Source organism: Strigops habroptila, chromosome 1 (assembly GCF_004027225.2).
Source record: "Strigops habroptila isolate Jane chromosome 1, bStrHab1.2.pri, whole genome shotgun sequence".
NCBI classification, from domain to species: domain Eukaryota; kingdom Metazoa; phylum Chordata; class Aves; order Psittaciformes; family Psittacidae; genus Strigops; species Strigops habroptila.
The window spans coordinates 13,650,873-13,678,786 of NC_044277.2; the positions used below are offsets into that span (position 1 = coordinate 13,650,873).

Below are 27,914 nucleotides of genomic sequence, written 5' to 3' on the forward strand. Positions count from 1 at the left end.
TAAATATATTAAGTAACTTTAATGCTGCATAGCATAAGTTTTTGTTACATACTTTCATCCATATACTCCAGTGTATTTTATACAATATGAAGTAGTTTTAAAAGTATATGGCTCTAGATAAAACGTTCACAAAACAAGTTTCAATGTAAGTAGAGAATTAGGGAGGGGGAGGAGGGGGGCAAAAATCAGCCAGAGTACAAAATCTTTGGAAGATACAAATTTAAGGAAACAGGATATACAAAATCACCCCACTGCAGTTAATTCAGGACAACCAAGTGGTTCCAGTAGTCAGAAGGGATGCCACTCAATGCTATGTCATCCCTAAGAACCTGTCCAGGGACTGCAGGGCCCTGCTAGGGGTGGTTGGCTCTCAGAGATCCTTCTACCTGACAAGTTTGATAAAGTAACCTCCATAGCAGACACCCTGGTTGGCTCCAGGAAAAGGAGTAGGCCTGGGAATGAGGAAAGTCCTGTCTTCCCTTACCCAACCACTGCTGGTCTCTGCAGAGTATTCAGGTGCATTGGCAAGATGCGGTGAGCAAGCTGTTTTATGAATGACAGGGAGCCTTCTTCTCCCAGGTGATCAATTTGGCACTATTCACAAGAGCAAAAATCATCTACTAGCATTACAAATAAGTTTCACCATCTGCAAAGCAGCATGAGTGTCAGGGAGCAGAGCGCAATGCCATCCTTTAGTTTTGTTAAATTGCTTTTCTATATATAATATTGAATGTCATTATACAACAGGGATATTCAAGAGAGGCTCAATTAAACCTCATTTGTGCCAAAAGCAAACTCCAGAGTGGGCGGACCGCTCTGCATTCCACTGCTTTCAAGAAGACATTTGTGTAGGTATCTTTCCAAATAGAAACACCTTTACAACACTTCAGGTTTAGAATGCAACAAATAACACATTGCAAGAATTGAGGTCAGACATTATTCACCATTTGGTTACATTCCATTCAAATGATATTGACTCACATAATAAGTAACGAATGCAGCACTTGAAGTAACAAAACCAAAGTTGTACTCCAACAAAGTAAAACAGTGCAAATATTCCTGTTAAACAAAAATATACCATGTATATACACACACAACAGAAATGCACTGTTTTGTTTTGCAGTATAAATAGTTCTGATTAAGCTAAACTCCTAAAACTAATGAACTACTGACTGACCGTCACAGTTTCCATGTACTAAGGAATACAGTAAGCTTTAAAGATCAGATAACCATAGGTGGATATGGCTATAAAAGAGTATCAAAAGATTTCACTGGATGTATATTTAAAATATCTTCTCTGTACATCAAAATTAATAATATATATACTAAGCTGGTGTCACAAAGTCAGCTTGGGCTCTGACCATGCAAGGAGCAGCACACAGAAAACCCATGACTCTAAAAGGAGCCTTGAGGCTCCACCTGTGTGGAATGCTGCAAAACACTTAAGGCCCAATCCCAGGACCCAACAAGGGAGGAGCTTTTTAGCTGCCTATGCAGTTAACATGTTGGTTTAGTTTCCATTTTCTTCCTCTTCTGATTTAGCACTAGAATTCTGTTATCTGCTAATGATATACCTATTTATCCCTGAACTCTGTAATACCATCCAATGAGTATACTTTTAATGAGTACAGAATAAAAGTAAAATTAGAAAGGGAAGAGATGGAAACTTGTTCTCTGTTAGGGAAATCCTTATGAGGAGTTATTTGCATTTCAGCACTTTGAAACAGATTTAAAGCAAAAAAAAAAAAAAAAGGTCTTTTGGAATTAGGTTACAGTAAAACAGACAAGTAGCACTTAATTTGATCTGACGCAGAACACTCAGGCAACAACCTCTCTTCAACTGCTATAGCCTCCATCTCCTTAATGCCAGGGCTGTGCTGCAACCATAACAAACAGCTGTTGCAAAGGCAAAAATCTAGAGGAGGAGCAGGGGGGAAAAAGAAGAAAAAAAGAAAAAAAAGTGAATCACACTTTATATTGTTCTACAATTATTTTTTTTTTTTCCTATTCTAAATGAATACAGGAACACAAATGATTCAAAAGTTACCTCTCCCAGCCAAAATGCTTAAGGTAAAGATAAGTTTGGGATCCTCTGAAGCCTTCTCATTAACCTCTCTGTTATAACTCCATGTTACTGCTTTTCACTTACTTGCTGGCTTCAGAAGACATTTTGAAATAGAATATGAAGCAGAATGTCTGCATAAGTTACGGAACAAAGTAACCATGTGTAAGTACACTGTGTATTTCAGTTTCCTCTTACCTAGACTGATCAAACATTAATCTCAGATTTGTTTCCAAGTGAATGCCTTTACCAGCAAACAACTAAGACGACATCCCTCTAAACAGAACCCTTTTACTTGCAAAAGTACAGAAACAGCTTCAAATCTGGCCTCCTTGACCAGATAACCAGCCATTAAAACAACTTCCTGAGGAATGCCAGGAAGTTACTATTGCTCAAGCACTGAACTGAATAGATTTGAAGTGAAGGTCATTGCACAGCAAACTTGAATATGTAACGTAAACCAGAAGGAAGAAATGAGAAACTGAATTGCTGAAAAGCAGCTTCTCATATTGTCAGGTGCTCACGATGGATTCTGTCTCTTGGAACATAAGAATTCAATCATGTCATAACAACCTACCTACTTGCTTTCCATACAAGTGATAAATTGACAATTGAAGTTTTCAATAGATGGTACACCATAGAACTATCACCCATGTAAAATGAATATGTGTATTTTTAATCACAATATACAAAAGTAATTTTAAAAGACAAAATGTTAGAAACCTTTTATATTTTTTCCATGTAGATCACAGGACTGCTTTACTGAAGTGCTTCAAAGGATTACAATTTTTTTCTGAGTGTCCTGACTTTTTAATTATATACTTTTGGAAAAAATGCAAAGACATTGAAGGCTACAGTTATCTGATACACCATTTCTTGGCATCTCTTAATCAAAAATACTGAGGCAAGTTACAAAACAGTCTCCTCCTCCCCTATCTTGACAGGGACTTGAGGAGCTTGAAGGCTTGAAGAACTAAATTCTCCCTTGGAAAAATAGTATAGAAGGGGGAAAGAGTCTCTTGGAGTTCCTGGTATCCTGTTGTCAGACAAAATGACTGAAGAGACCATATACTCAGTGGGACCTGAACACACTGAAGAAGGATTGCAGAGCTACACTTTAAGGTAGAATTTGAGATACTTGCTTATTTCAAAGCCCTCCCCTAGTTCAGGTGCAGCTATGAGACACCACCTCTGTCCTTTTGCCATGTGGCCATACAGGTATTAGGTGTGCTCGAGTGTGTTACTGGTAAGTAGGTGATAGTGAGGAACTCTGGACTTGGAGACTGACATGCCCACCTCACCCCATCAGAGACTGGCTTAGCCAAAACAAAAGGCCTTTTCTTTTTATTCTCCTCTTGCAGAGAGAATGTGAACTTTACACCTTACTTTCACCTGTTTTTATCTTAAGATGAACTAAAGGTATTTACTGTGCAAAATTAATGGCGCATTTATTTTAAGGACAGCTAATACCCACAGAGGGTTTTAGAGGCTTAATAAATATATACAGTTCCCTGAGGTATGCAAGACCCTCTGGATGGTACAAAAAACATAAGAGCAGTAGTTCCAGTTCTTTTAAGTTAATCCTACTGGCACACCTCTACATGCCCTTCAGGAGTCCAGCCAGGGAGAAAGCTAGAACCTGGCATATTTTCTGACTCAGCTATGCACACCCACATCACCAGATACAGTGATTCAGTGATGATGTAATTACAGTGAGAAAAATACAGTCTGAGCTTAGTATATCAATAAAAGCACTCTAATCCTTGCTATAAGAGACAGCAGGACCCTTACAGGTAACTTTTATATCTGATATAAGTCCAAGGTTTTTCCTTATGGGCTATCTAAAAGGCATAAAAGAAACTGAAGGTTTGAGCACAGGCATGAAATTCACACGATGCTTTGATGAAGGCTCAGTTGTTACCTTTTTCTTCTATTCCAATAACCAACATTGCTTTTATAAAACATCTCATCTAAAAATTATGAGCTGTAGTGATCACATATTTAACACTACAGTGAAGAGTAGCAACTGAGCACCTACCACATTAGTATTAGCTTATTCCAACACTTTATGCATGTCGCTGATGGACACTATTTGCTACTCTCAAAGACAATCCTTTTTCTCAGAGCTCCTTTTTCTATTCCAGCTTGCTGTTAAGTTCCCAAGTTGAATGGTTGGCTACAAGGGCTTACAGCAGACTTCTGTTCCCCAAATACAAATATATGAAATACGTACCGAGGCTGCTATGCTTATGTTATAGTCATGATCTGACAGAATCTTCTCTTGTGAGGTGGAATTGAATTTGCGGGGAAAGTGATGCAGAGATGTAGTTGCTGCTTGCAGTAGAAAAGCTCCAAAGTAAAAGACAAAAGTAGCCCCATGGAAAAGAAAATCCTGAAAAGCAAATGACAGACTCAGTCTGGGCTGCAATACATATCTAATACTTCTAGCCTTAGTACAAACGAACCCCACCACTGAAACATGAAACGAGCACTGATAACATTAACTTCAGAAAAGCAGTGTTAAATCCATCCGAGAGCTTAACCTGGACAAGTTTTCACAGCTGCTTGCAATTGTAAGCAATTCACTAATATAATTAGCAATGAGGCAACTCTCCCTCCCCCCAAACCATATATTCTTTCAAGTTAAGGCATGTGCTCATCTATACGTACATATGCTGACCTTTTAGATCACTTTAAAGCTATTAGAGCTTACGGAACTCTCCATTCATACAGTTTAGATAAAAAAGAAGAAACATATAGGGCAACTTCATCACAATTTAAGCAGTACAATACAAGCTTGTAGTCCCCCAAATCCCCTCTCAGCTGTAACCTAAGCTCCAGAAGTCCTCCCTCCATGCTTAAATTTTGCTTCTGTAAATGACCAGAACCACCTCAACCTTGACAGAGCTGAAGTTTCCTTCTTTGTAAAAATCAGAATCCAAGAACTGAGACATTTCCTCAACTCTCTCTGACTTGGCTTTACACAAAATACAGTAATTTGGAAGTACTTCATGATACTCTAGAATAAAATGCCCAAGACTTGAGGGGACAGGAGTTAGGATTTACTTTAAATATGCTTCTCTCCTGGCCTTCTATAGGCAATTCTTCCCTCCTCTGTGGTGAATGCTAGCTGAACATAAGGTTTAAAAATCTAACTCTCATTTCTGGATTCTATTATTGGAGCACATGAAAAAGCAGCTCTGGTGCCTAAATCTCTTTGTGGGTTGTATTGCAGGATCCAGTGTTCCACGCAGCAAGAATCAAGACATGTTCCAGTACAGTTTTAAAATGTCTAAAATATTCTTTCAAGATCTCCTCCTGTTGTTGAGTCTGCAAAACTGACATTTGCACTGCACTCAGCCCATAAAACATATACTTTGTGCCCATAACCAAGCAGGTTTGCAAAAGCCATAGACACAATTTTTAAAGTTATACACAAGTATACGCATGCTTTTTGATGATATCCACATTCTATAGCCTATCTCCAGCACTACTGAATTCTTCATGCACTTTTAATTCACTTGAGTGCAATGGACTACCAGTATGCCAAGAGCGAGAACCCCGGGTACACCATGTGCAAGTTCATCACAACAGCAGAGAGCATTCATATGCGCTAGAAATTACTGTGCAAGATCCTCACCTACTGACTATACCAAATATCAAAGTGAGAATGTGCTGCATTTCCCTATTTACAGCATTGTTTTTTCATAAATGTGAAGTTTTCTTTTTATTGGAAGAATTTTCTTTTCAAACTCATCAGTTGTTCCATATTTTATAGCAGCTAAAGCTTCTTAAATCACACCCTTGTCAGATCTGATAAGTTATGATATAAGGTGCTATAAGTTTCCCATTCCAATTAGCTCAGGAAATAATTTTCTCTTAATGAAGAATCATCTGATCATTTGGGGTTAGGTCAGAGAGTGCACTGCTTTTCTTAATGACTGCTAATTACTGGGAATCCAAGTTTTGGCAAAACTGCTGCAGTCATTACCAGCTTCTGGGTTTCCACTGATTTGGGGTTTTTTTTGGTTTTGTTCCCCCTCCAGTTTTTTTTTAAAAAACAATTACTTCCTCTTCAAGTATCACAAGGAGGCTCCACTGACATTAACAGAGAAGATAAGGGGGCAGAGGGTGCCTTCCTGACCTACACTAACTGAATAGCCTTTATGTGCCAGGCTTGCCCAATCTCAAGCTTTGGGCATAAGGCACATTCCTTAAGTCTCCAGCTCTGCTGTAACATCTGTACCTCACAGCAAAAAATCCCAGGGACCTCCTCCAGCATGAGTGCACTGACGCATGGGAGAAGCTGCAGTGCTCTGCTGCAGCTGGGAGGCACTCATCCCCACCAGACACTTACTGCTGTGGCCTCCCAAGCTCACTAAACTGGCAGACACACTCATCTTTCATGCTACCGCCTGTGGCGCCACATCAGACCACATGCAGGTATGTGTTCACTGTGTGATAAACACTGGACCCCACATCACAGCCTGCATTACCCATTTCATAGCACAGAATCCCAGCACCTTAAAAGGTCTGTGTAAACCCAGGGGTAATCAGGGACATCCATTATTCTTGGGCTACTAAACTGCCAGCATGCAACTATGTCAGTGGTACCAGCTGTACACGTTTGGCACCACTGCTCGTAAAGGACAATAAACAGCTCCATGAGGAAGACAGTGCTGGCTGCATGCAGGAGAGAGATTTTCACAAGACAAACTCTTTCATTTCCTTCATTCTCCTGCCAAACCCTCTAATTTCCTTCTCCTGGCAGCAATTACAGTGAAGCTATGTAGCATCAGTAAGGTTTCATGTTTGTATGGTTATGGTTTCTGTGACCAAAAACCCCCAAGGGTTTCTTGGTTTTTAGTAACTGTTAGCGTGGTGCCTAATCCTTCCTTGCCTCCACACGTGTATAACTATTGAAATCTCATACAAAGTTTATGTAAAACACTACCAGATCTGCATGATATCTTAGTTCACATCTAATTTTGGAAATGAGTGTGTTGTGAGTCAGGCTGTTAAAGGACAGTATTTGTCATGCCATCTGGTTTAATACAGTGATGTACCGAACGATGTACCTCCCTAAGGTCTGTATTTTCTCTCATCTTTTCACTGTGTACTATCTTACTAGTATCAATATATCTACTATATATTAGTATCTACAACATATTATAAGTAGCTCCATTGATACTAATGTAAGGTATTACTAAATGCAGGGCTGTCAGAATCCCATGCTATTTTTCAAACTTACGTTTAAACTCCTGGAGTCTTAAACCACATTCGTTCATGAATCTCTACTACTCCAATATAACTAAGCCATGACTCTTCCCATTTTTTCTAATGACCTGTAGCTTCTGTAAATTTAATTTATGAAATGGCAAACCCCATGTATTTATCTAAACGCCAACCTAAAGCAAACAGGTACACCTTTTTATTTTATAAAGTAAAACAATTACTAGAAACACTAAAACTATTTGCAACAGAACATAAAAAAAGTCCTTGTGAAGTGCTGCTAAGGAATTTAGTGCCAGCAAGTTACAGAACATTTGGGTACCTGAAAATAGTGGTCCAATGATCTATCTAGTGTTATTTTTGTTGACAGCTGGAAGGGGCTGGATATCAGCTACCATGGTAGAGATAAAACAATTCACTCTGCATTCATTTAAGATGTTGACTTAGTTATGACAGCTTTTTAGGTTAAGTTACAGCATCCCACAGATGCAGTTTTTATACAAGTCATGTAGCAATTTCCTGACATAGAAAGTTTTCCAGTAATGTATCCCTTACAAGGGCCAAAATTAATAGTATAACAAATCACTGCCAGCATCGAGTAGCCAATGCGTAAGACACACACAACTGTTGTAAGATGAACATTTGTATGGTATTTTCAATGTATAAAGGGCTATGCCCTCACCCAGCAACTTGTAAATTGACAGTTTCAATGAAACCCAGGACACATTATAATTTACTTAAGTTATGCACATGCTCAAGGGCTTTGTTGCGTCATAACTTGTGAGGATGTCACTGCATAGATCCCTGTAAAGGTCTCTGTAACTCATTATTAGTGTAGTTACTGCCTGTATTGTGCTGGAAAGCTGACACTGTATGTGTATTTGCTATGAAAGTGCTAAAGTTTGTTTTAATAGAGTCCAGTCTGTTAGCACTGATGGGCGATGGCCCCAAACTCATGAAGCATTATGATTTGCTTTAAAGACTTTTTGTTTAAAGGGAATGTCTCTCAATAACTTGAACAGGTAAATAACTACAGATGTTGATACTGAAGCATGCAATTCCAGCATGATCAAGAAAAGCATCAATAGCAAAACTAAGCTGCATAGGAGGAAGGTGATCAGGAGTTACAGCCATTCTTAATATTTTAGAAGTTCTGGTCCTTTTGGAAGATTTTTTGGAAATTCTGATCATAGTTTTGCCACCTCTTATTATTCACTTCCAGTAACATAAGAAAGTGATACCATCTCGTGCTCAACTACTTGAGTGCTAAAAACTCAAAGTATAAAACAGTTAATGGCAAGAAAGGAGTATGTAAATTAGCAGTCAACAACCTGATGTATCCTATCCGTGTGGTTGGCAAAAAACTGGAACCAACAACTTCCCTTTTCTAATAGAAAGGTACAGACTGTGAGAACTATTGGCATAAGCCATAACAATCCACTGCAGCAAGAATTAAGTCTTGTCTCCACAATGAAGAAAAGCTGAATAGAGCGTAATTATTTGTTGTCTCACCAGGCTTCCTTGAAAAAAGATAAACTCTAAGCTTCCTACAATGATGTTAAGCTATATCATACTGCAGGGTATGCTGTCTTTGACTACCTAAAGTCTAACAATCACTTACCAATGCTGCCCTGACTTTAAGGAATTGACCCAAAAGTCAGCAGAAGACTTTCTCAGGAACTGGAGGAAACTTACTGGGTGCTTTAGCCCAGCCCATGCTGTCTCAGATAACCACATCACACAGTGTGTTCACAAATGTATCACTTCCTTTACACTATTACATGTACTCCCATTATTCACAGAGTGTTGCTACCACTTCTTTAATAGTCAGGAAATATTTTCTAATTTCCAGTTCGCAATTATTTCTGGCCATTTACATCAACTTGTTGTCGTGCCTTGTTAAACTAGTTCTCTTCCTGCTGCTCATGCATTTTATGTGCTCAGAGAGGACAAGTATACTCCTTCAGTTTCAAAAGCTGGACTCTTTCAGCCTCCACTATAAAACAGGTTCTGTATTTCCTCCATCATCCCTGTAGCCCTGCTCTTCCTTTTCTAAGTTCTGAATTCCTGTTTTGAAAAACTTTGCACTAAAACAGAAGGCCTGGCATTAAGACTCTGGATCAGTACTTCTCATGAAATTATTTTCAGTTTATAAAACAAATGGAAGGCTCAAATAAAGAAAAAAATCTTACCGTCTGGTTCCAGTTGATAGCGATTCTATTTGCATAACCGAAGAGGAACACACACAGGAATGCAATGGAAAGGAACCATGCAGTCACCGCTACAAACATTACCCATCCTTGCAGCAGCGGCAGTGGAACTTGAGTAGAAGCTACCAAAATCCAGACTATCGTTCCAAACAGCTGCAAGGAGAGAAATACAGATGATGAACACACAACTTTTATTCAGTCCTTTCTGTGTAAGAACTAATATCACCCATCAACACGTCCTCAAATTACTTTAAGAAACCAAGAGGCAACACTTGAAATGTTCTCAGAGGGCCCAAGTGCCGTTCTCAGAAACGATAGGCTCTAAGTGGTCATAAGACAAAGCCACTCTGAAATTCTTAAAAGCTCTTAATCTTGAAAATGGGATTTACAGACCCAGGTGACTTGTGTGCTGATGCTGAAAATGTTACCCTTACTCTCATTTTGTGGGAAATATAATAAATGTGAAAACATGATTCACACACACACACACAAATCTCTCTCTGTATACTAGTTCGCATGACAAGGACGTACATCAGATTTGGATTCAATTTCATACTGTTTAGTTTTGTAGTCCTAATCAGATGAGATACAGAAAAGAGATGAAACTGCATTCTCTCTTTCAATGCATTTGCAATAAAAGAACATATTAAGCAATGAAGTGAAAGAGAAAACCAGAATACAGAATAAGGCAAGTTGTAAATTATGTGATAATGACTAGAAAAACACTCAGCTTTCCAGAATTATCACAACCCAGGGAAGAATTCAGCACTACCAATTTTGTTTTCAGCATGCTGATCACAGTGAATGAGTGGTGGGGATGCTGTGCTATGATGGGCTGATGGAGAATTTATGTACTCTAAGGCTTGCCTGGTTTAATCAGCTCTTGGTCTAAGGAAGAGTACTATTTCTCCTTGCAAATCCTGCCTCTTTATAAAAAAAGATAACTGGAGAAAATCATAATTGCCATCTGAAATATATTCATTTATTACAGAAAGATTTAACTTCATAATCCAGCCTGCTGTGTAGTGACAGCTACCATCAATTTCCGAGCAAGTTACTACTTCCCTGTTTAATTCCTACAGATTTACAACTACAAAGCCAGAGGTTACATTTTCAGATTCAGAGAAATTTCTTTTGAATTAAGGTTGGATAAGAGAGATCTTTCAAAAGATGCCTGCTATAAAATTAATTGGTTCCTCTCTCATCTTACATTGCAGCACTGTATATGTAAACATGCACTGCTAGTCTAGTTCAAAGCTCCCAAGGGTTTATGTACTAGCCTTCAAGTGGTTCTCTAGGGTTCCTTTTTCGTGAAGAACCAAACTTTCTCTACTTTCACAAGACTGCAGGTGCAAGTCTGTCTCTCAGAGACCAGATAGTGAGGAAGCAGAAGAGATAGCAGAAGGCATCTGGTAAACAAAAAGCAGAGGCACGTGAAATGCTTGCAGTATTTTGGATGTGCAACCTTGAAGGCTTCTTTAAAAATACATTTAGACATCTACTGTAGAGACTTGGTGCTCACTGTTGTGCTGTTTCACTCATACTACCTACACCTGTCCACTTCAGGTAGGCTGTCAGATGTAGAATAGGTTGGCCAACCTAATTACCCTTCTGTCCCTACTGATTCAGGGCTTGATTTAGCACCTGGACTTGTGCTCCGAGTTCTTTGCTCGAGTGGTTTTACAGCTTGCAGGCTGGGATCCATCTCACAGACTGGAACCCAACTGTTAGCCTGCTCTGACCCCACCAAAAAAACATTATTAAAATCAGATTAATTCTGGCAAGGGTGTTTTTTCTCCTACTACTTAGCACCACAGCTCTGCACACTCAGCCTTAAGTCAAAGGTCCTCCGGTAAGGTCTAAAACACCCATGAAATTAAACATACTTGTAGGAGTTTGCACAGAACCCATAACACACACACACACACACACACAGACAAGACCCAGCGTAACTCTCCATGGTGGGTTCGGGTCGGGCGCTCTGTGTGGTCCAAAGTCCTCCACAGTTTAAACAATCCCCGTGTAACCCACCTCCACAGCCCCGGGTGCCGCCCGTCAGGCCGGGGGGAAGCGCCGCGCCCCACCGGCCCCGAGGGGAGCGAACACGCCGGGACAGGCCAGAGGGAGCGGGGTCGGGTCCCGCTGCCCTTCCCGGCACAGCCCCGTGTCCCAGACACCGGCCCGGGGCAGCCCGAGGGCTCCCCCCCGCCGCAGCCTCGGCGGCCGCACCTTTCCCCTCACACAAAATGGCAGGTGAGGAGCGGGGCTGCCGCTCGCCCGTTCCCCCGGCTGCGGACACCGCCGCCAGCGCGGGAAGGACCCGGGGGCAGCGGGGCGCTGAAGGGAGGGAGGGCCGGTGCCGCCGCCCGCACTCACGATCTCCAGGAAGATGACGGCTCCCGAGTAGGTGCGCAGGATCTCCAGGCCGGAGGGCAGCGTGACCCGAGGAGGCGGGAAGTAGGCAGCGGGGTTGGGAGGCGGCGGCATGGACGAGGGGCTCCTGGGCATCATGTTGCTGTGGCGGCGGCGGCGGCGGCTGCTGCCGAGCGCGGCGGGGACGGCCGAGCCGCGGCCAGGTGGGCGAGGAGGAGGCGGTGAAGGACGGAGCAGGTGCGGGCGAGCCTGTGCGCGCCGCCCCGCCCGCTCCTCCTGCCCTGCCCGCCCCGCCGGGGGCCCGCCCCGCCGCCTCTCCCCGTCCGGGCCTGGGCGGGCGGCCCCGGGGTGCCGGTGACCGGGCCTGCCGCGGTTACCGCGCCCGGGCCGCCACGGACGGAGGCCGCAGCAGCGCGGGCAGGCACAGCGGTTTGTCCCGGCCGGGTGCTGTGCCCCGCAGCCGTGCTGTGCCCGGCCGGTGGATTTCGGCTTCCCGGGAAGCGCCATGTTCGCACTGGAGTGCAGCGCTCCCGTTCACTAGTCCTGAGTCGGGCCCGGCCAGGCTTGGGGCGTTATTTCCTAATGCCAGTCTGCGGAAGGTTGTTGCTTACCTTCTGGTTACAGATATTTAGAGGCTTCAAAGTTATAAGGTTGTGCCTTTTTTATTTTAAGGAACCTGCTAGGTTGCCCATTTGAAACACCAAGAACATCTCAGCTCTCTCATTCAGTCTAGCTCAACCATGCACAATTGCTTAAGAGACAATGCTTGCTTGATGTGAAAGTTTTGGGTAGGTGAGGGTCTAGAATGGTACATGTGCAACAGACCACTTATAATGCATTTTCTTGTGCTTAGTGTAAATATCTTCCACAGATGAAGGATGTGGCATACATTGATAGGACAATGGGGAATGGCTTTAAAATGAAGGAGGGTAGATTTAGACTAAATATTAGGAAGAAATTCTTTACTGGGAGGGTGGTGAGGTGCTGGCACAGGTTGCCCAGAGAGGCTGCGGCTGCCCCATCCCTGGCAGTGTTCAAGGCCAGGTTGTATGGGGCTTTGAGAAACCTGGTCTAGTGGAAGGTGTCCCGGCCCATGGCAGGGGGTTGGAACTAGATGATCTTAAGATCTTTTCCAACCCAAACCATTCTATTATTCTATGGTGCAGCAGTTCTGTTATTTCTCCCTGCATGGCTTAGGGTGGAGTGTCTTGTCACTGGGATGACTGAGCACTGTTTCACCCGGTGTTATCCCATGCACTGTTTCTGGGTGTTTATCCTCAACATACACAGCTGAGATTTTAAAGATTGCATTTTAAGAAGGTTTCACTCAAGTGAGGTTGAACCAGCTATGACTTTAAGTTTGTACTCCTTTATTTTTAGATGTGTGCTGTTCCTCAGTTGTGCTTTTATGATGACAAGAAATGCCTCGGCCTGAGATGCCTGTCTTAGAATCATAGAATCAGAGAATAGCTAGGGTTGAAAAGGGCCTTAAGATCATCTGCCATGGGCAGGGACACCTCACACTAAACCATGTCACCCAAGACTCCATCCAACCTGGCCTTGAACACCGCCAGGGATGGAGCATTCACAACTTCCTTGGGCAACCCATTGCAGTGTCTTGCCACCCTCACAGTAAAGAACTTCTTCCTTATATCTAACCTAAACTTCTCCTGTTTAAGTTTGAACCCGTTATCCCTTGTCCTATCACTACAGTCCCTAATGAAGAGTCCTTCCCCAGCATCCTTGTAGGCCCCCTTCAGATACTGGAAGGCTGCTCTGAGGTCTCCACGCAGCTTCTCTTCTCCAGGCTGAACAGCCCCAACTTTCTCAGCCTGTCTTCATACAGGAGGTGCTCCAGCCCTCTTAACTTCCTCCTTAGTCTTCCCAAACCCAAGCTCCTGGTGGGGAGCAGTTGGCTCCTCTAAACACAACTCACCCATGCTTCCAGCATACCTAGTGCATAAGTAGGTTTGAGATACTTCTGAAATGCAGTAGTAGCTGCTTAGTTTTGAAATTGTGGCTTCTACAGGAGGAAGAAGCAACAGTTTGTATTCTTGTGCTCTCTACTCATCCCTATGCCCGTTGTAGCTGAATGCCTTTTGCACATCTAACAAGTGGGAGATGTGGGATTGAATCCCCATTAGGCCAAGGAAATCACTGAGCTCTGCCTCCCCTCTTTTCTGAGTGCTTAACCCCATCGGTTATCAGATGTGATTAATATTCCTCCTCTAGACCTATTTTAAAAGTGAGCCTTGTGTCCCATCCATTTACCTTCAGGGAAGGGCTGCAGGCTCTGGAGGCGCATAGGGTCCTGATTTGGGTGTGTTTTGGAAGGGAATGGGGTTCAGACTTGTGCTTAAGTGATTAGATGTGTAGGTGGTTTGTTCTTGGGGTTGCATTCTGGAGACCATATGTCCAATTCATTTCACAGTCTGGCTTTAAATCTGTTGAGTCTGCCCTGCAGAGGGAGAAATCTGAGTGGGTGGAAAACTGGGTTGATTAGTTTATGATTCGGAACAAGAAATGTGATTATCCTTATCTTGTACAGGGGAAGTACAAATAACACTTGGTCATAAACATTTTCAGTTTTATTATCCAGCCATGCAATTAATCTGTGCGAACTCCAGCAGCACTGGATCTAACTAATGATTACATACCATGTGCAGTCATTTTTTTTTCCTTGCTTGTAAATACCATTCATTTTAACCTGCAGTTTCATTTTAACACTGATTTTCTTGAATTGTAGTGGCTTTTCACAATAAAGTCTAAATTTCACTGTTAGATATACATATACACAATAGACTTAGGGCAGTACTTTTTCCTAAATCCTAATCATTTAATTGAAAGTAGCTGTTCAAATTATTTTTACTGTGTTTGGGCAGGATGTGCTACAATGCCATGTGAGATTCTTTATATACTGATTCATATACTGTTTGAATCTTTGAAAACCTGGATTCTTTAAGAGATTAGTATCAGGATTGCGTTTTTAAGTTTCCATGGCAAAAGCACATGTTTGTGTTGGACTGCTTTTTAATAGCATTTTTATGTAACTAATTGCATCTTGGCATGTTACAGGGTTGCTAATGATGCTGCTTCAAGTCTACCAGAGTCAACAAGTAGACAGAAGTATATTGATTCACTGTACATAGGAAGGTCTGTCTATTCAATCAAAAGGACTGAAAATTTCTCTTAAATAACTGTTACGTAAAGTCCAAACTCTCTCTTTCATATTCTTCTGCTTGTGGCAGCCTAAATATAAAATTGGCATTGTCACAGAACTACAAAATCAGTTGCTATCATTTTTAGATGGTAAAAATTTTTGATGATTTAAGTTCCAAGTGTAGTAAATCTATAATCTTTAACATCTATAGAAATCAAAATACCTGGTTCTTAATGCTGTAATTCTCCCCTCCTCCAAGTGACCAACCATTGGAAAAATGCATTAAAGGATGCAAATCTGAAGTCAGCTATTAACCATCACATCCAAGCAGTAAGAATTAAGAAGGGATAAATTCATATTTTGCAAAACATAGCCGTACATCATGCTGGATATAAAAGCTACTTATACAGCAATGCTGTGTAGCAAGATTCAGAGTACCTTTTGTGATGTGTGGCATGACATTTCTGGTAGAGCTGAATATAGGTGAAAGTAATAGCAATATAAGAATTCATGGTGCTTAACACCTTATCTGAGTGCATTATCAGAAGCACCTCTGGCAGCAGGTATAACTCTGCTCATGTCATGTCTCATGTTGCAGTGCACACAAGGGTGGTCTGCTGAAATGGCCAAAGGGGTGGAAAGTTTGAAAGCCATAAATAACAGTAACCTTATTTGCTACCTATGTGGCTCTGTTTGCTCACAGCCAGATCTGCACAAACAGATCTCCCTAAGCCAGAGCAAGGTTTGGCTGATAGTATCAGGATCTGCTTCTTTCTTCCAGTTACTTTCTTATCTGGAGGAAGTTGCCCCCAAAAGCCCTCTGTGTTTCTTTTAGATTTGCAAAGCTTCTCTTTCTTAAGACAGAACACAGACTCTCTTAATCCTGTGGTTAATTATGTATCAGAAATAGAAAGCCTGAAGTCGATTGTGTGAACCACAGACTGATTTGTTTATGGATGAATTAATTCAACAGCTCCTGGAAAATGCATGTGTGATTCTGATCTTATACTGGTACAAACTGAGGAGTCATCCGCCTTTAGCCAGTGAAATTAAACAGGCACAAAACTGGTTTGCATAAGATGAGTGATAAGGAAACCCTTCAGCGTCATTTGTATAGGGTATTTAGTCAGTGGTAACAGAACTTTAGTGTCATGCTTGGACCAGTGCATATTATGAATTAGTGCACAAACACCAGTTGAGGTTTCTTGGGAGGCAGCATGAGAGTTTTTATTTTAGCAGCTAGGGCCAGGCTTTTGATTGCATGCTGCTCCTTTTTGCATTGTCAGACTAAGGGAAAAGTAACTGTTGAAATCACTCACTTGATTCAGTTAAACTGAACTTGGGATGCCTGCTGGAAAGAGGAGATGAAGATAAATGTGGCACCTGTTTGGTCCACTAGTCCCAGGGATGGCTGTTACCAAACCAGTCCCCAGAGCTTAAAGTGGTCTCAGAGCTGCTCTAAGCAATGATTTCTGGCTGACTCGTAAGGCTGTGGTGGTACACTGGGTAGGCATCTTCCCACAGAAGTGCCTTTCATGCCCAGAGCTGTGAAAGACATTGACCTGGCTACTTTAGTTCTTCATGATCCCAGGATGCCTTTTAAAGCAGGAAATCCTTAGCTGGCTAGTTAAGGGGGTTTTAAGGTCCTTTCACACAGGCATCACACAGCCAAGAGGCTGGCATCAAAACAAAGACCCTCCTGGATGGAGTAGGCTGGTGCTACTGAGAACAGAGTGAGGTCTCTGACCTGTTGTGGTAACATCATTTCCATGTTCTAAGGGTGCCAACACTTAATTTGTTTGGATTGGTGGCACTGCATTTTTCTAGCAGCATAGTATAACAGGCAGTCAAAGGGCTAATTCTCCTTTCATTTACACTGAGAAATTCCAGTTAGACTTGTGAGGGTGCAGCAAAGGTAAAAACTCAAAATCTCGTCAGAGCACAGAGGGGGATTCTGAACTTGCATGGTGCAGGAGGCTGGGTGGGTAGACAGGGACATGACAGAGCAGAGCAGTTACCAAGCGGGAAAATGTTTCGAGAAGTCAATGTGCTGCTCTTGGCATAGGTAAGCCAGCAGGAAAAATGAGTTGCATGAATCATCCACAGCAGAGAATGGGAAAATCTTGGAGGTACAAGCTAGAGCATAACATTATTGTAGATGAGGGATGAGTAAGTGGCACCATTTTTTTAAGACAGAGTTGACCAGGGAAACCAATAGATGAACTGCACAGCAGCTATACCTAATGGTTTTTCTCCCCTGTACCCCTCCTGCTCCATGGTTTAAGGGAGGAACAGTTCAGCTGGTTGCAGAGGAACCCAGATTCAGCAGCACAGGCAGGAGGACATGCTAACTGGGGCCAATGCAGGATGCAGCACAGCGCCGTGCCTTTAGTACTGCAGGTACCATGGGGCTCTTCTCACTTTGTCATCAGACAAAGCTTGATTAATAATCTTTAATTATAACATGTTGGCCTCCAATCTTGTGTCTCGTTGGTCAGGAATATGTATCTTGTTTTGATGAACTATCAGCGCTGACAGGGAGTCACTATTTTTTTCCTCAGTGCAGCTTGTTTGCTTTTTGGGTACTGTTTGTTTTATTGAGCAAATTCCTGGCTAAAAATCCAATAGAAGGCAAAGGATAATTAAGCAAAAGACAAAACGGTGGCTTCATTTTGTGATGAATGAATTCAGGAAGGAGAAGCTGGGAGACATATTAAAATGTGCTTGTATAAAAAAAGCTCGGTAATGTTTTGAAATAACATAAAAACACTGCTGCAAAAGGAGTGAGCCTATAGATTTCAAAGCACTCTGAGTTTATTCAGTTGTAAATAAAAATAATTTATCTTAGTGTTAGAATATATACACATAATTATGCCTTATCTGATTACTTAGTAGGAGAGTAAAGAGCTATTCGAATGTAAGTAGGAACATCATTAAGTGAATTGTAAGTAACCTCTATATTTGTACTGAGTTTCAGTTTGCTTAAAATAGCAGGGTCTTATTCTGCTATCATCTGTTGCTAGTTACAGTAATTACTGGAGTTATAAGGCTGAGAGGGAGCTCTTCAACAACCAAATCACTGGCAGATCTGTAATCCTTTTACTGAGTATACTTCATCTCAAAACTGCCTTTGACCCCAAGAATCCTATGCCGCTGGTGTTCATGAACTTTCCCATGGTAGTTCAAGGTGCACAAGCCAGCGTAACAGAGCTGCTGCCAAATGAAGTGATCCTTTTCCCCTAGCCAAGATTTCCGTCTGCCTCCTTTGCATCAAAGCTAGTGAAAGTGAGGGTACAGAGTGGGTCAGACCAAGGCAAAACTGTTCCCTTTTTCTCTTTGATGGTTATATTGTGACTAATTAATTACTGAAATTAATTACTTTTCAGTACTTAACAGATCAGTTTAGAAATAAACACAAAACTTCTGAGCCACATACACTGCCATGTCCTATCTTCTTTATGGAATGCACAGTACGTAGACATTGTTTTTTTTAAGGTGATAGATGAAATCCAGTATTACAACTCTTTTTCTAGATATGAAAGGCAGCCTCTAGAAGCCTTCACATGGACTGAACCATGCTTCTGCACCTCTAGACACTGTGTGCTGCTGTGCTCATAGTAAGTAAAGGCAAAAATCAGATAATTACAGTGACCTGTTTGTCCTGAAAGATTGACTTCATTATGAAATTAAAACAGTTTATAAAGAGGTGTTTGCATGTTGTTAGGTATAGGTGATTTTAGGGAAATTAGTACCTGGTGTGTATTTTCTTGAGTGAAGTTTATAGTATTTTACATCCTGGAGGTCTCCAAGGGTCTCAGTAGAGATGAACGGGTCACAATATATCAGCATTTGTCTCATTTTTTATTGCTTGGAGTAAGCACAGATACATGTTCTGTAACCTTGAACTTCAGATTATGTGCTTGCTTGTTCTCTGCAATGATAAACTCCCGTGGGGCTCTCAGGTGTTTGCAGGAGCTCTGTGCTCTGTACAGAACATGAACCTTTTTTCTAATGCACGATTTTCTGGTGTCAAATAGAAATGCTGCCTTACATCCCCTGAAAACCAGCCCTGATACTGATGGCAAGTTCCAAATAGTAACTATTTCTTATTCACCAAGTAGTGAAGCAGCATCAGAAGTTAGAGTAATATATGAGAATATCTTCAATTTGAAAGACCATGAGTTCAGGAAAATCTGTGGTTACTTCCAGCTGCATAAGGGATTCCCATTCTAAGGAAGGGGCTGGAGGAATCTCAGCTGCAAATGTAATGAACTGACAAGTATTTATAATCAGGGACTTACTGTGAATATGTTTCTTCAGGCCTATCTCAACTACTCAGTTCCTACTGAACCCAGCCTCAGGTTCTTTCACAATGTTTTGGTAAGTTTAAGCATTTGATCAAGTAGCTTTTGGTTTATAGGAAAGCAAACAGGTTTGATTTTTATTTTTTTTTCTTTTCTTTCATAAATCCTAAACCAGTTAAACTGCATTCCTGTTAGCCTGGCGTCCTTCATGAGGAAATAAGTATTACTCACAGTATGTATGCAATTTCTGGTTAGAAAACAACATGTGGTTCTACTAGCATCCTTTAGCTTATGAATCAGTAGGGTAGGTGAAGTGGTCTGTGCTGTCCTCACACTGAGACACACTCTGCTAATATGTGGTTTAAATGGTGAAAAATAAGTTAAAGACCAACAATCTCACTTTCCCTTCATGATTTTCCGTGTGACAACCACAGAATTTACTCAATGTTAATTCACTCAGAGCTGCTAACAGTTTCTTGTGTTCAGTAGTTCTGTTTCCTGACATCTTTCCACTTCTTGCACATGCTCCTCTTCTGTAGTGAGTGTTTCCATCCTCTACCGTAAATAACTCCTCACAGTGGACTTGCACATTGTTCTTAGAGATGCTGAATGAGGGGGGGGAAAGGCATGATGATACCAGGAACATTCCATAGTTTATTTACAAGGCAATAATTAAAAAATAAAACCACACTTAAAACAGCAGTCTCCCTGCACCTTTAAACAAAATTATTCTTCTACTCTGGAATCTGATTCGGAATGGGACCTCACGTTCACATGTCCTTCTGTGTGTTTACGGTCTGTAGCAGTGCATTTCAAGTACTTGCCTTGCCATTTTCTGCCTACCAGTAATTTTGTGGAGCTATTTAAGTAGCTTAAATTTTAATCCACAAGTATTTGGAAGAAGGATGAATCAGTGGTCAAAAAACACAGCTCATTAATTTTACATAACAGCAAAACAATAAATAGGTCAGTATTCTGTGCATTATTTTACTAATAGGTTAGTCTAATTGCTCTGTAGTTAGTGTTTATAGGGTTCTTTGAAGATGTAATTTGTTGTACAGGACTAATGTTGTGTTCATACACTTCTACATCTAGCTATACTTGGAAAGAAATAATTAGGGTGTGACATCTCCAAGTCACAAATCAGATCCTTGTGTGTTGGAAGGAATCATGACCTGAGTCCTCATAATTTAATATGTAGTTAGAACAAGTGGGGAGATAAGGAAGGATACCTTTATTCCATAACCTTCCCTCCTCTGCTTCCCAAACTGTCATGGCTACTTGGGTAGTTTTGATGTAGGGTTCTTCTGCTATTGTTGTTGTTATTATTATTCTCGTATTCTCTCTTCTATGAGAATCTTTTAGTGGCATGACATGCGTGGTCACTACCATCTGTCACATGCTGTCTTGCCCAAGGAGAAGACAGTGCAGTGTACACACATATATATATATATATTCCTGTTTAAACTTTAATGGTCCACTGGCATATGTCTACACTGGAAAATGTCCAAATCTGAGAAAGCAGGAATGGAAAGAAAGGCTTGTAATTGCCCTTGGTTTTGCAGAAAATGTATTTCTTCTTCAGGTCCTGAGAAAGCTTTCTTGCATATGTGAACTTGTAGATAGCTCTGGATTCCTGAGCTGTTGAATTGAGATTTCTATTTGGATCTACTGACAACCTTTTAGATTTCCTCTGACAAGCTTTAAAACATTTTCAAGACCTAGAAACTGGATCACAGTGGGAAATAAATTCCTGAGCTCACATGCTAAGCATCCGCCAACTCTGCATTCACATTTTTCTGCAGTTTTACTTAATCTTCTACTGACTGACTGATCATCATTGTTGCTCCTTCCACCCGCCACATGGTAGAGTGCCCCACGTGCTCAGGGAATGTTGTGGGGCAACTGACATAAAGACTTCTATTGTATGAAGTTGGGAAGATTGGCATCTCGTGCTAGACAATTCACTGCTGAGAGGTTAATAAGATAGCAAAAGCCTGAAACATCTGGCAAGGAGAAAAAATGAACAGAGAATTCATGACTGAAATCTGTTTCCAAAAAGATATTACTTATATTTCTTGAACTATGTCTGCAACAATTAAGACCAAGGTAAAAATTGGCATCTGGCTACTTTTAAAAACTTATGCCTGTTTTGTAAAACACATAAGCAAAGACAAATGCAACAGAAGGGAAGATACATGATGAAATTGCATTGTATGAGAAGGTCATGGCTCTGCAGATGCTCCCGTGCTGTTCTACATCATACCAGCGAGGAGCTACAGCCCCTGTACTGCCCCAACATCTGTAGATCTGCACTTGATTAGGAGGGACTTTGATGAGGTTTAAGCATAGGTGTAGCACTGAGGATGTTATGGGTCTTAGGGATTCAGAAGTGCACATGATCACACACACTTCCCAGCCACGGAGGGTTTTGTGTGGTTAGTGACTATGCTTTGGTAGGCTGCTACTGCTGCCTGCAAAATAGGGCGATGCAAGTTCCTGGTCCCACCCACCTAATGAAGATCAAGTGAAACTCTTTCTCTCTGTGTTGAAACATCTGTGTGGAGAAACCTTCCCAGGCCAGGGAAGGTGGGGCCCCAGGGCTGGCGTCACACGCGTTGCAAGCAGCAGGTAGGCACAGAGTTCTTTTACAATTTGCTGTTGTCCCTTTCCACAGACGCATAAAACCAATGCAGATTAAGCTACTGCTTTGATCTTGCTCATTCTTTCTTAGGCATGTTGAGTAGGTTACGTATGCCTTTAATAAAAGAGAAAAGGAGATGGCAATTCATGGCTTTTGTACCTGTGCAGACGTATTACAGCAAGACAATCTAGAGCAATGCTTTCCAAATAACCATAAGTTAATCCCTCTCTCCGTGACACATTTACTATTTTTATCATCATACACAGTGTCAAATTGCATTTCTTATTAGCAATTTCAGCCACGTGAACTACAATTAAAATGTACTGTTTAAGACTGTATGTGAAACTAAACAGAGATTCTTGTGGCTGTGGTAAAAAATGTGGCACTCCATTGCTGTAGGTGCTAATTTCTTTATTTTTCTTAAGTGATTGAACAGGTTAAAGACAGTGAAAGAAGTGGATCTGCTGAATGCCCATGTAAGATTGTTTGAAATGCTAAGGAAAACATATACTTAATGAACATAGTGATTCTATGATTGTTTATTTATCAGTCTAGTGATCATTTTTATTAGAATTAGTTTTTAAAACATTTTATTTACTATAGGTATCTGTGCGTTTTGTGCATTCTGGACCTGGGGAAAGCAAGATGATAATGCTTACACTGACCAAGGTGACACTCTTCAAAACATAGAAGATCATAAAATCCTGGCTGGCTGAGAGCAGGAAGCATTCTGAAGTATTCCTACAGTGATGTAGCAAGATCTTAGGCAGCTGTCTTGTGTTCACTGTATATCTGCAAGCAGGTATATCAATAGACTGGTGTGGCTAAAGAGAGAGCTTGGTGGAGCTCCAATGCCAAAGGCAGTATAGAGGAGGCGGAAGCAGGGACATGCTATGGTGGAATTAATTTAGAAACATTGCCTGAGTTTGTAGGGGTAGCCTCAAGAGATCCAAAACTTAAACGCAGCTGGGACTTGCACAGGAAGCATAACAAGAAGAGTTTCCACTGCAGTGTTATTATAAAAAGGCTGAGCAAAGAAAATGTGGAACCACTGCTGAATGGAGGTGAGGTAGTGGCAGCAGGCACAGGTAAAGCTGAGATATTCTAAGGTTTCTTTGCCATCTTTACCAACAAACTATCCCATTCCTCTGTACTTAGGGAAAGGGTTCAAATAGAACTACAAGCAGAATGAGTGTTTAGTCAGAGAACTTGACAGAGTTTGACCAGAAAATTCCATGGGACCAGGCAGACTATATCCAAGGTGCCAAGAAAACTGGTTTGATGTCTCTGCAGGGCCACTCTATCATATTGGAAAGGATATGGAGATCATGGAAGGCTCCTTATGACTGGAAATAGGTAAATATTGCACCCTTCTTCAAAGAGGCTGAAGATAATCTAGGGAACTATAAATCGATCAGCATCACTTTGGTCCCCACGGAACTTAAAGGGGCAAGTCCTCTTGGAGCACATTTCTGGGCTTATGAAGGAGAAGCTGGTGATTAGGAACAATCATCATGGATCTCACCAATGGTAAATCATACCAGTAGATATGCTGTGGGCAGGGCTGCCATACAGAAGGACCTAGGCAGGCTGGAGGAATGGGCCAACAGGAACCTTATGAAATTCAGCAGGGGCAAATGCAATTTCCCTCATCTGGGAATGCTGATCCCTTGCGCCAATTCAGGCTGAAGCTCACTGGCTTTACTGAGAAGGCCCTGGAGAGTCCTGGCAGGAAAGAAGGCAAAGGCATCCTAACTCTGCTGGAGGGAGTGCAGCCAGGAGCTTGAGGGAAGGGATTATGCTCCTGCTCAGCACCTGTTAGACCACATCTAGACATTGTGTCCTGTTGAACTCCTCCAGTACAGGAAGGGCATTGAAAAACTGGAGCCAAGTTCAGCCGAGGGCCCCCAGGATGGTTGGAGTTGGAGCCATGTGAGAGTGAGCGGAAGGAACAGGATTTGCTCAGCCTGAAGAACATGTGGACTTCATAGCAGCAGAAGATTAAGCCACTTCACAGTGGTAATTGGTGGGAGGACAAGAAACACAACTGAAACAAGAAAGGTTCAGCCTGGGAATCATGAAAAGAAAAACATCGGAAAAAAAAATACTGGCATTGGGTAAAATGATTTAGGTGTCAAGCTCTAACAGACCATAAATCCTGAATAGTCAGACACCATTTCCTGTGTTCCTGGCTCCATCCACTTCCTGTAGAAAACTAGGGTACTTTACCCACCACAGTGAGTTTCCATTGGCGAGCAGTGATAGAGCCCAAATTCTTAATTATAACGAGTATATTTTTTCTACAAAACACAGCTATAATACTTGAGTTAGTGCATGCTCAAGCTCGTGTCCACATGGCATGGCGCAGAGCTGCATGGACCTACCTGCCAGGTTTCCTGTGTGGGATAGCCTTTTTTATTTGGCTTGGCCTATGAGTTAGGCTTCTTGGCAAAATTTATCATCTGGGACCTCGTGCTGCAGGAATGGGTTGTGCAAGCACCTGATCATACTTACGCCTGGCTAGGTTGAACACTGTGCTCTGTTCCTCTACTGTTCCTCTTCAATAGGTAGCAAAAGAATGGCCACCCCAGGTCTACTTGTTGCAACTGGTATGGCCTTGCCCATTGTACGTGAATATGTAAAAGGGTTGGTTTTGTTTATTTTTTCTATTTAAGAAAGGATTAACCTGATGTGATAGGAGAAGAGGAGGATGCAGGAACTGGGCAGTTCCAGCCTTTCCGTTGCAGAAACCCAGCACAAGTTCCTCATTTGCTTCCTTCAGCCATTCAGCCAGAGACTGTGACCATCATTCCTTCCCGTACATGGAGCATGCTCCAGGATTACTTATAACTCACAGTCTCCTAAAGACCAGAGTTTCAATTTAGACATGTATTCCCTGATTTTGTACATGAAGGAGAGCGCCTTGTTCAATCTCAGGCAGAGCTTGATCCTGCAGCAAAGTATTGTCCTCTCTCACCTTCTCTCAGCCGAGTTTCCTCCTAAAAGAACGGGAAAATGGGCTGTTCATGATGAACATAGCATTAAGGATTTTGTCAGCCAGTGGTCTCAGAATGGCCAAGAAGTTTCCAGAATTTGGACCTCCAGTCTGGCAAGCATGTATTGATGACTTTTTGGGTCAGAAGTAAAGATGGGGTGTGGAGAGTGTGTCAATGTGATTGTATCTACCCACGGGGATGTTACTCTGCCACTTCTGCGTGACTAGTAAGAACTGACCTACTGTGAGTGAGTCTCGCAGCCCTGCACTTGAACTTCTAAAAGGCATTGCTTTTCCTCAAGAAACTTTGCCTTGAATTAGTCATTAATTCTTTATCATTATCCATGAATGATTCTAAAACCAAAGTGTTTAGCTTAATGAGTTTATTATTATAGATCCTAAAAAATGTAATTCTGCTTAATTTGGGGGAATATCAATTCCCAGGAAGGGAACAATTCAGGATGAGTTATGTTGTGCTAAGTGAATCTATTTCCCAAATACTCTCACAGCATAGTAGGGCAGCAATGAAAAGAAATGTGGTTCCACCCCTTCATTCATGGGCCTGAATAGTTCCCTGGAGGGTGTGTGGCAACACGGGTAATTTACTGCTGGTAGCAACAGGTGGTTTTATGGAGGAACAAGTGGCTGAAAAACTGGATTGCAAGAGTGGTTCTGAGTCACAGAGTCTGCCGGGATGCTCCTGCATTGGTCATTGCTCAGATATGAGCTTGGGGTCACACTAACAACCAGCTAAATGGTTTGGTGGATTTTCCTGTTGAGGGTGAGGTTGAGGAAGTAGATTATTGTCTATTTGTCTTTGCAGTGCTGTACACAGCAGTAGAAGGGAGGCTTGGAGCTGCCCCTCTGCATTAATAGCTCATGGCATGTCCAACTCTTCATATACCCAGAGGAAGACCATGTGTAACCAGTGCTCAGAGTGCCCTGCAGGGTATACTGCTGCACTGTGCCTAGTGTCTACCATTCTCCTTAGCCTCCAGATATCATTCCTTCATTTTTAGTGTCAGGTAGGAAAGAAAATCTATAGACCTTCATTACAGGGGCCCTGGGGTTTCTCTTGACATCTCCTGCTGTGAAGAAAGGTGAATCATGAGTAAGAACAGGCTCACTTCTGAATGCAAAATGGTTGCTGTGCCTGAAAAAAAGAGTTTTTCCACTATTATCAGAGACAGGAAAATATGATCCATTGTGGGTATACTGACATGGAGATCTGAGTAGCCAGGCTTGGACAGCAAAGCCTTCATACTTTTTGGTCATCTTCTGTGGAGAGTCCTGCCGAAGTGCATGACTAAGTTGTTCAACCACACCTGAATCTGGGTTCTTGGGGGATGAAGCCTGTTCTATAGCTGCTTCCTTTGTTGCAAAGGCACAGGTGATTTTAGCATGAGGCATCAGATGTTACTGGCTACTGAGCTGGGGAGTTGACATGTTCCTAGAGGCATTTGTTAAGCCAGCAGTGCACACTGGTATAACTGATACTACATGTGCCTGTTCACAGCCCGCAGCAATAGTGTTGCTTCCTTTGCACTGTTCTTTGTGCTAGACTTCTCTATGTTTTTCATGGATTTTGGGGAACATCAGAGACTAGAACTGCTCCATATAGTCTTAGGTTGCCTACAAGCCGTGGCATCAGACCAGCCCGATGGGTAATAGAGTTGGCAGCAGAGATAAATGAGTCCTCCACTGCATATCAGGCAATATAATTGCATAGCCAAATTAAGGAGAGTGTAACAACTGTTAACCTAAGTTCGAAGTTGGCCCTGCTTTGCATGGAAGATTCAAGCAGATCACCTCCAGAGATCCCTTTGAACTTAAATTACTCTATGATTCTAAAAAAAAAAAAAAGGATTTATTTTCAAGAGAAAGCACAGACCTGTTCTCCCAGCTTTTCTGAAGTCACCAGGGAAATGAGTAGGACTTCCTGTGCAGGTCAGTAAGTAAAGATCCCTCTTTCTGTCTGTGGACTTTGTGAAGCACATCAGCAATTAATATACCAGTGAGTTTACTATTCCTAGCATCAGTGAACTCATATTCACCTCTGTGTGCTATAAATTTGCCCCTAAATTGTGCATAGAAATGCCCACCGTAAATGGCACGTAGAAATGAAATAAAAATTCACAACTGGCTGGATGCCCCTGCGTACCTGTGCTGACTTTATGGTCACTGCCATCTTAACAGTAGTTACTCCTTCTTAACCCAGTGAGGTGAAGGCTGGAGCGAGCCCTGTCCCTGGTTGTGTGCTTTCCCTACAGTGGGTGAATGAGGAGGGGTTATTGTATGCACAGCAGGTGCCAGGTGAAATTCTGTGTCACTTTTATTTCCTCTTCTTGAGGAATTCACAGACGAAGTAGATGGTGACTTGGCACTCGGAGTCGTTCCACTCTCCCGTGCTGAGCATTTCCACACAGTCCTCGCGGCCAGCTGCGTCGTGAGGCTCCCCTTCCTTCCAGTTACTGTAATTCTGCAGTGGGCTGTTGTCTGCATACACAAACTGTCCTTCCTTCTCCATGTCATTCAGCCCAATGAAGGCTCGGAAGAGGCCGCTGTTGGAGATGTAGTCAGCGATCAGGGCATTGGTTGCCTCATCTTTGGGCATGGCCAGCGTTCCTCCTCTGTCCCTGCAGTGGATCAAGGCTTCTCTGTAATTCTTCTCTTCTTTCACGATGTAATAGAATTTCTCATCTGTCTCCCTGATACCTGCTATAACTTTAAGGGGGGAAAAAAATTGTTTAATGGCATGTCAGCAGATATTGAAGGTGCTTCTGTTCCAGTATGACAGTGAGATGATTTTTACATTAGAATTAATAAAAGGGAGAGAGGAAAAGTATTCCCACCACTGAATTTGTAATAAATGATGAGGACATGATCAGACACTGATGCTAGTAGTGGGACTGACAAGCACGTTGCACACGTTAG

The 27,914-nt window shown here is 42.0% G+C and overlaps 2 protein-coding genes and 1 long non-coding RNA gene across 3 annotated transcripts in view; 1 reads left to right on the forward strand and 2 right to left on the reverse strand.

Moving 5' to 3' along the window:
- Nucleotides 1-12,294, reverse strand: MAL2 (mal, T cell differentiation protein 2). The gene is made up of 4 exons (XM_030499787.1): nt 11,881-12,294; nt 9,487-9,657; nt 4,296-4,454; nt 1-1,915 (listed from the first exon to the last, which is right to left on the reverse strand). Exons 1-4 carry the CDS (start codon nt 12,013-12,015, stop codon nt 1,844-1,846), a joined length of 537 nt encoding a protein of 178 aa, XP_030355647.1. The 5' UTR covers nt 12,016-12,294; the 3' UTR covers nt 1-1,843.
- The window catches only part of LOC115613818, a 20,411-nt gene continuing 4,098 nt past the window's right edge, over nt 11,602-27,914 (forward strand). Inside the window, exon 1 of the long non-coding RNA XR_003993533.1 lies at nt 11,602-11,907. This is a non-coding gene — a long non-coding RNA (uncharacterized LOC115613818). The remainder of the gene's footprint in view (nt 11,908-27,914) is intronic.
- The window catches only part of COLEC10 (collectin subfamily member 10), a 20,759-nt gene continuing 18,193 nt past the window's right edge, over nt 25,349-27,914 (reverse strand). The window contains exon 6 of the mRNA XM_030499775.1: nt 25,349-27,704. Within this exon, the coding sequence (XP_030355635.1) occupies nt 27,313-27,704 (392 nt within the window). The 3' untranslated portion in view covers nt 25,349-27,312. The remainder of the gene's footprint in view (nt 27,705-27,914) is intronic.